The sequence below is a fragment of the Crocuta crocuta genome, unplaced genomic scaffold, assembly GCF_008692635.1.
Source record: "Crocuta crocuta isolate KB4526 unplaced genomic scaffold, BGI_CrCroc_1.0 scaffold653, whole genome shotgun sequence".
In the NCBI taxonomy this organism is placed as follows: Eukaryota; Metazoa; Chordata; class Mammalia; order Carnivora; family Hyaenidae; genus Crocuta; species Crocuta crocuta.
Genome location: NW_027527134.1, coordinates 675,461 through 683,798, shown reverse-complemented (window position 1 = coordinate 683,798; position 8,338 = coordinate 675,461). Strand labels below are relative to the sequence as shown.

Below are 8,338 nucleotides of genomic sequence, written 5' to 3'. Positions count from 1 at the left end.
GCGTCCCAGGCCAGCTGTGCCTCGGGGGAAGGCCAAGTGGAAGGCGTGGAGAATCAGCCATTTCCTCCACCTGAAGGAGCCCCTGTGGACAGCGGCGGCATCTGCCCCGGGGCCCTGGCCAGGGTTCTAAGGGAAAAGGCTAAAAAACAAAGTCACCTCTTTTTTTGGGGGGGGGGAGGGGGCGAGAGGAGAGCAAAACAATCTTCTCAGACGCTCAAAGCACAAAAACAAGTGGAAGATGATCAGTTGGGTTTTCCATAAGTCAAAGCAAGCGGATCATGTTCCCGGACTTGGCGGGAAATGCCCTCGGCTCTTCCCCACCCCTGCTCGGTGCCCGGGCCCTGGGTAGCCGGTGGCCCCAGGTCGCGGAGGGCGGGCGGCAAGCGGCGGGCTCTGGGAGAGTGGGCCTAATCCCCGGCGTGGCACCGAGGCGGCCCTCTTGAGCCCCACGCCCCTCCAGCCCGTTCTCTGCGGGCGAGCGGGCACTCACTGTGACACGTGGGTGATGGGCACCAGCAGCGTCTCCCCCTCCAGGTCCAGGTCCTCGGCAAAGCTGTTGGTTCTCACGAAGTGGGGCATGCTCACTTCTAGCAGCATGGGGCTCTTCTTGGCTGTGGGGAAAGGTGTGGGGCGGCACGTCAGGCCTCGGCCGGAGGCTCACCGGGGAAGGGGGCCCGGGGCTGGTCAGAGCTGGGCTCACATGCCTGCCCCAACCTGTCCCCCCAGCCGTGCGACAGACTTGCACGGCCTGAGCCTTCCCACAAACGGACAGGACATCTGCTTGCAGGGCTGGGCGAGAAGTGGGCACAGTGCGCGGCGCCTCCCCACCAAGGATCCGGTGTGGGGGTCAAGGTGGCCCCCGTGCGCCTGAGGCCGGGGAGCCGTGGAGGGCCCCCGACACCTGGGCAGGGTGAGGCCTCTGCCTGGGTGTTTAGGTCTGTCTCCAAGTTCACCCTTGATGCTCAGGTCGACAATGAAACACGGCTGATAAGCACAGGTCTGGTGAGAGACACGCACTCCTGCCACCACGCCTCCTGCAGACGGAGGGCCTCGCGTCAGCGGAGACCCAGGGCGGTAGCGCTCCTGCCCGCGAGGAGCCGCAAACCCAGGAGAGAGGGGCAGCCACCGAGCTCCCGGCCCCTCGCCTGGCCGCAGCGCCACACCTACCACCCGTACCCACCATCAAGGGTCTGGGTATCGTTCAGGCTCCCAGGCTCACCCCCCTACAATCTGGTGCTCAGTGTGGCTAAGCATACGTATCCATCCCCGGATTCTCAGTTCGGACTTATTTTTTTTTGCCCTTCATTTAAAGTTAGTTGTTTTTTTTTTAAAAGAAAGTACTCGTCGTAAAAAGTGACACAACTCGGATTCACGAAGGCCCTCCTCCTTCAAGGTCAATGGCCGACTGGATTCCTAGCCCATCTCTGCTCGGCAGCAGCTGACACCAGGTAAACNAAAAAGTGACACAACTCGGATTCACGAAGGCCCTCCTCCTTCAAGGTCAATGGCCGACTGGATTCCTAGCCCATCTCTGTCTGCTCGGCAGCAGCTGACACCAGGTAAACTTTTTTTTTTTTAAACACACATGTGACAGCACTGTCCCTGTCACTCTGAGACACACTCATTTCATTTTTCTGCAGGTATACAGATGTGGGGCTGTGTTTTGGTGGTTGGATGATGGTCCGTGGTTCATGCCTGCTATGGTGAACTCAACCGTTCTGCGTTTGTTGGCCCCTGAGGCCCCGTTAGCTTTCAGCCACTACTTTGAGAGGATGATGAGCCTCCCATTTGTATGGAAAGCTGACACCGGGCCGGGTGAGAGAGTGCTTCCCAGGTAATTTTAACAGCTGTTGCTGGATGGCTTTCCCAAGAAATTATAGCGGTGCAGGCTTCACCCGCCAGCGGTGTGTGAATGTGACAGCTTCCCCACACCCAGGCCCAAAGCAGCCATCGGCACCCTACCGGGGCGCGTTGGGCATGGATGAAGACAGGATGCCGGTTTTCCTTTTCTGCTGAATGCCTTTTGTGGCTTGGAGGTCGCGTGCATTTCCTCTTGCAGAACTGCCTGTTCATATCTTTTGCTCATTTTTGCTTGCCAGTCTGTAGGAGTTGTTTATATATTAAAGATGTTAACTTTTTGTTACAGAAGGCACGGATATCTTCCCCACTCTATCTTTGGTCTTTCAGCCCTTGGGATGGTGGTTTTTATCCGAGAAAATGTTTTATGTGTTTAAAGTGATAACACCTGTCTTTTGTTTTGTGAAAAAGGAAGATTTTCCCACTTCAGAGTCATATAGATATCTCCTGAATTATTTGTAATATAAATGTACGAATGTTGTATGTAAGTTTTAATACATTCAGCGTTTATGCCTAACATTATGGGTAATTATCAACAATCTGAAAATGTAGAAGTATTGTGTACAATCTTAAACTAAAGCATAAACTTTCTTGAGAAAATCTCTGGACCTTGGATTTGGCAATCAGGCTTTTAAAAACTTTTTTCTAATGTTTGTTTATTTTGGGGGAAAGGGGCAGAGAGAGAGGGAGATGCAGAACCCAAAGCAGGCTCCAGGCTCCGAGCTTTCAGCACAGAGCCCGACGCGGGGCTCGAACCACAAACANAAAGGGGCAGAGAGAGGGAGACGCAGAACCCAAAGCAGGCTCCAGGCTCCGAGCTTTCAGCACAGAGCCTGACGCGGGGCTCGAACCACAAACGGCGAGACTATGACCTGAGCCGAAATCAGATGCTTCACTGACTGAGCCACCCAGGCACCTCGGCTATGAGTTTTGAAGTACAACGCTACAAGCTCAATCTGTGATGGGAAGAAATGGACAAATTGGACTTTATCAAACTTCCAGGCATTTGCTCTGCAAAAGACACTGCTAAGGGAAGCAGAGATAAGCCACGGACTTGAAGACAGTGTTTCCACATCAGCCGTTTGGTCAAGGACTTGATGTATCGAGAATATATAAAGAACTCTTGCAGCTTGATATGAAGTGGGTGACAGGCAAGCACATAAAAAGATGCCCAGGCCCACGGACGCCAGCAGCTGTTAGCACGTCCTCACTGAGCTGCCACAACATCCCTACCGGAATGGCTGAAATAAAAAATCAGCAACCGAAGCCAGACGATGCCACGCACACAGGAGGGCGTGGAGCACCCAGGACTCAAGCCACTGGCAGAAACACAGAGCGATTCCACCGCCTCGGAAAAGACGTGGGCGGTTCCTTACAGCGTTGACCCTGCACATGACCCAGCGGTCTTTCGCTGAGGCGAATCGGAGATGTACGTTCACAAATGCCTGTACGTGAGCATGTACAGCACCTTCGCTCACAATCGCCAAAGCCTGGGAACAGCCGAGGTGCCCTTCAGTCGGTGGATGGACACACTGCCGTGTGCGAACGGTGGCCCACCACCCAGGAACCGGAAGAAATGAACTGAGGATTCCTGCAGCAACGTGGGGGTACTCTCAGATGCCCTGCGCTCCGCAGTGAGAGAAGCCAGATGTGAAAGGCCGCATGTTATATGATTACCTTTATATGACATTCTGGGAAAGGCAAAACCACAAGGACATAAACCGGATCAGTGGTGGCTAGTGTTTGGGGGAGGGGGAGCCTCCGACTTCCAGAGGCTCGCTCGAGGGAACCCCCAGGGCTGTCGGACTCCTCTGTGGGGTGCTGTGGTGGGGGATCTGTGAACCCAGGCATCTCTCAGAGCCCATGGGCTGTAGATCCCCAAGAGTGAATTTTATACAAACTGAAGGAAAAAAAAACCCAAAAAACCCAGCCGGGCCACCGGAGGATCCTAGGAATGAAAGCAGACTGTGAAAAGTGAGTCCCGTGTTAGGAACGTAGGACTACCTACCACACGGCACGGAAGGGAAGGGAAGCGGGAGACCGCATACAGAGCCTCGGACAAGTGTCTGTTGAGCGCCACAAACATTAGCGCTCTAGTCGGTACTTAGGCTTCTCGGAGGGGGCCTGCACGGACACAGGTCAAACAAATAAGTAAATAAATGATAGATAATGGGAGCCACGTGTCTCGCTGTCCGAGAAATAAAGTAACGCACCGAGGGTGTGTGTGTGTGAGAGATGGAGTGGGTGGGCGGGATACGAAGGAGTCCTGTGGCCAGAAAGTTCAGCCTGAACTCCTACTTCACTGAATAGGCCACTAGTGTATACTCGGGTTGTGTGCGCCCGCCTCCCGGCTCCACCCACCGGGAAGCCCAGGAGCGGGGGTCACACCCTGCACCAGAACCTGGTTCCTAAAAGTCATTCGTTCCCCAGTAAAAGCAAGCAGGGCTCTGTGGCCGAAAGAGGATTCTGGGCCGGGGCAAACACGCGATGGGCCTAAAGTACTGTTTTGTGCCAGAAAGGAAGGGAATGCTCAAGAAATAAACGGGAGGTACGTCAGATGGACACAGGAACTAACCCAAAAGGACTCTCGAGCCAGTGGCCAAAGCTAGAACGTGGTGAGCGACAAAATAAACAATCGTACTATCAGTAGTGCTACTGAATTCCAGCCCCAAAAAGAAGTATGCCTGAGTCCGTACGGATACAGATTAACAAACAAATGAGGGACAAGTCTTCCTCCAGGGATGGATGGTCAGATTGGCAGGTGACACTTAAAGGAGAAACTTCAGAGTATCTCCCCTCAGATATTTCCTCCCTGCCGTGGCGGTTCCCGCAGATGCCCACCAGGTCCTCCGTGGGAACTCTGTCCTAGGGCAGGCAGAGCACGAGCCCCCTCCCCGAGAACATGGCCGACTCAAGGACTCGCTCCCACCACCAGGCTATGGACACAGGAAGCGGGGGCCGCCTCAACCACACGGGTCAAGGTTAGCAGCGTGGGTGACCGACCACGTTGGTGTCGTGGACCCCAATACGATGCGGCGGGTGCAGCCCCTGACTTCGCGGCGTTCTCCCCTCAAACCCTAACCCGGTCGCGGGACACTGAGACCCGACTGGGGTTCCTCAAGCGTCAAGGTCACGGAAGCCAAAGGAGGACGGAGGACGAGTTTTCGCAGCTCAGGAGAGACCTGCCGAGTATGAGCGTACAAGTAACTACTCGGATCTTGGAACAGAAAAAGGACGCTCCAGGTTAGACTGGGGAGATGTACACAAATGGGCCAGACTGTGGCTTAATAATAGTGTTGTTGCAGTTTCTTGGTTTTAATAACTACAAGGGTTACAGAAGATGTGGGCACTGGGGGAGGCTGGTACAAGCTATACCGGACGGGATCTCTGCTATTTTGGCCTCTCGTATAAATAAAGAAAAGCATTTTGAAAGTTGAAGCAAGAAAATTAGAAACCCTAAAACCAAAAGCTAAGCAAATCCTGTATACGATAGTACAAAATATTCTTCTGTATTAATTAAGGATCTACAGGCACCCTAAAGGGAAATTACCAAGAGGAAGATATCACCAAATGAAGAAATATGCTTCTGCCTCAGTGTCTGGAAGACCCAGTAGTGAAGAGTCTCCTTGGGCCTTAATAAAACCCCTGGCACCTGATTCTAAAACTGATCTGGAAAAGCAAAAAGCCAAGAATCAATCACATTCTTGAAGAGCAGTGAGCTGGGTGCGCCCGCTCTACAGGACATCGGCACTTCTCGAAAAGCCGTGGTCATCGAGACGGTGTGTTGTGTTGTGGACACGGAGACGGCCGCCCGGCCAGCAGGACACGGCCGAGCCCCCGGAAGTGGCCCACCTGCACTGGGGCGCTTGCCGCGTGCCCCAGGCGGCCTGCACATGGCGGGCGGAAGATGTTCGGGGACAGCTGGCTGTCCACGTGGGAAAAACGTTCCATCGGACCCTCACGCCACACACCAAAAATTCATTCTTGGCATTCCGGGCAACCGGAGACTTAACGGAGAAAAGCAAAGCTCTGGAACCCATAGAACCGAATCTGGGAGAAGAGCGTCATGACCTCAGACTTTGGAAGGTTGGAAGAGTTTCCTGAAACTTAAACAAAATACCCACGTGGGGAAAGACCAGTGGGTTCCGCAGCACCAAATCCAAGCCCTGCTCCTCAGCCACCACCCTCCAGCGCGAAACAGCAGCCACAGACGAATGGTATCTTCAAAATACAGAGAACTCAACGCAGATCCGTAAGGAAAATAGGAACAATCTAATGAAAAAACGGGCAACGAGCACCTCACCAGAGAGGAATCGAAATATCCTCAGGGCACGTGCAAAGGTGCTGTGCCTGACTAGNAGGGCCAGGCTTCCAGCAGGAAACTGCAGAGACATGACTTAGTCACACCCGGGAGAAGGGCTCTGAGTGAAGGGATCTCTGCCCGTGACATTCCCAGAGAGCGCAGGAAAGTGACCGGTAAGCCTCGAAGAATGTGTGTACATTCAGAGGCTCACAGGCCTGGGACCTGGCGAGCACGGAGGCCCGGGGCCGAGATTCAAGTGCCCTGGGTTATATTATACAGTTGTCAAGTGACAGGGCTGGAGCTTCGTCCAGGATNCCTATCACTATTTTAAAGTGTAATTTATTTGGAATGAAGGAAAAAATAGGAAAATGAAAAATGAAATGACCTGTGTTTGTTTTGTTTTTATAATTGTTTTTTATAAATACCCCCCAAAATTTTTTTTAAAAAAAAAAAAAAAGGGGAAAAAGAACACAAATACATATTTTTATGTCTGCATCACTTGTATACAGAACAAAGACGGCGGAACGGTGGCTGGAGAAGGGGCCGCATTCTAAACACCCCAGGTGACAAGTGCCATCTCCAAAGCGGGCCAAGGCAGAGCCACCCGACCCCCAAGAAGCGCCCGGCCCTGGTGTTTTGGGAAAGTGAAGTGTGCACCTCAGTTGGCCGTCCAGGGCGGGGCCTGCACCTGCCAGAGAAGAATGTGTACTGTTTGGTTTAATCCTGGGAACAGCGCAGGGGCCCCGCCGCGAGGGGCAGCCAGGGGTTCCGCAGGTGGGTTTTTCCAAACCAAAAGGGAGGGCGCTGATCTGCCCCGTTTCTGTGTCAGGGACTGCGGGGGCCGCCTCCCCCGCCACGGGCAGGCAGGGGCCGGGGGCTGCAGACCCCCTCCCCGTCCGCAGCTGCCGCGGCGGCTGGGGGATGGGACGCAGGCTGTCTCCGCAGGTACGGCGGCACACTGCCCCCTTCAGGCGAGGGCCCTCGGAGGGCAGGTGCGGTCCCGAGAGGGCGGGCTTGTCGCCCCTGCCTCCGAGGGGCCCCGGAGGGGGCAAGACAAGGGACTCGGCCCCGGCCTCCCGGCTGCGGAGCAGGCCCGGCCCCGCGGTGGAGCCCACAGGGCGGCCTGCCTGGCCCCTGGGCTCCCAGGAGGTGCCGCGTCCCGGTCCCCGCGGCAGTGAAGTCCTGCTTCCGTTAGGACTGTCCCTGGTTCTCCGATGCTTCAATTCCTTGGCCGCCTTTGCCTCGTCTGGGCCTCAGTTTTCAGGGCAGAACAATTGTGTTTTCTAGGAAAATGGGAGGTCTGGGATGGCGAGCGCGGCCTCTGGCGTGGCGACCGGCACAGCTGGTGACGCCGGCTGCCAAGGCTCACCCTCCCCCCAGAGGCCAGAGCCCGGCAGGACAGCGGCCTCCTTCCCGGCCAGCAGCCCCGCTCACTAGGGCGATTGAAAGTTCCCGTGCAAAACACGGGCCCAGAAGAAAGACTGGAAGGAAACAGACCAAAACGTTAGCTGTGTCCGTGTTTGGGTGAAGAGACGGTGGTTGATTTTCGTCTCCTCCCTTCCCGTGTCTGTGTTTCCTACTCTGGACGGCACGTCCCCCACATTGGGAGGTGGCAGTTCGTGGAAGTGTCCCCGTGTGCACGCTCTGCCTTCCCTGTCCCTGCCCCGCACGCCCCCTCCGCCACCCAGAGCCCCAGTCTGCCACACACGTGCCCGAGGCCTTCGGTCCCGTGGCACCAGGCCTCGTGTCCTTTGGCCCCACGCAGCCCCCTCACCCACATGGCCAGGCCCGCTGAACCCCAACTCAGGGGCAGGCCTGGCTCCCCCGAGCTGCAGGAGGGGCCTCCCGTCTCCCAGTCTGACGCTTAGTATGACCTCGCTTTACTGCCCCGTGGGGTCACAGCTTCTATCCCTGGATGTAGATGAGCAGGAAGGTTCCGAGGGGCTACAGACTGTGCCTTGGGTCACGCGGGTCAGGCTGGGCCTCCAGCACAAGTCGGACTTCAGCTCCCCCCCCCCGGCACCCCCCTTTGCCCTCTGCCCTCCACCCGGGGGAGAATCTGCCTGGTAACGTCACCTGCTCTGCCTCGTGACTGATTAAAATCCTGCGTAATCTCCCAGGTGTAACCCAAGTCCTCGGTCCCCAAAGCTCTCCCGCCGCCCCCTCAGGTCTGGGCTG

The 8,338-nt window shown here is 55.7% G+C and overlaps 1 protein-coding gene and 1 long non-coding RNA gene across 3 annotated transcripts in view; one reads left to right on the top strand and one right to left on the bottom strand.

Moving 5' to 3' along the window:
• The window catches only part of KCNQ1 (potassium voltage-gated channel subfamily Q member 1), a 318,572-nt gene that overhangs the window by 169,696 nt on the left and 140,538 nt on the right, over positions 1 to 8,338 (bottom strand). The window contains exon 13 of the mRNA XM_077757142.1: positions 491 to 611. Coding sequence (XP_077613268.1) covers positions 491 to 611 — 121 coding nt within the window. The remainder of the gene's footprint in view (positions 1 to 490; positions 612 to 8,338) is intronic.
• LOC144223718 (uncharacterized) lies at positions 1,462 to 2,614 on the top strand. 2 transcript variants are annotated; one of them, XR_013332834.1, is made up of 3 exons: positions 1,462 to 1,559; positions 1,641 to 1,834; positions 2,530 to 2,614. It is a non-coding gene; the product is annotated as an uncharacterized LOC144223718 (long non-coding RNA). The 2 variants fall into 2 exon arrangements; XR_013332811.1 differs by lacking the exon at positions 2,530 to 2,614 and having other exon boundaries at positions 1,641 to 2,457.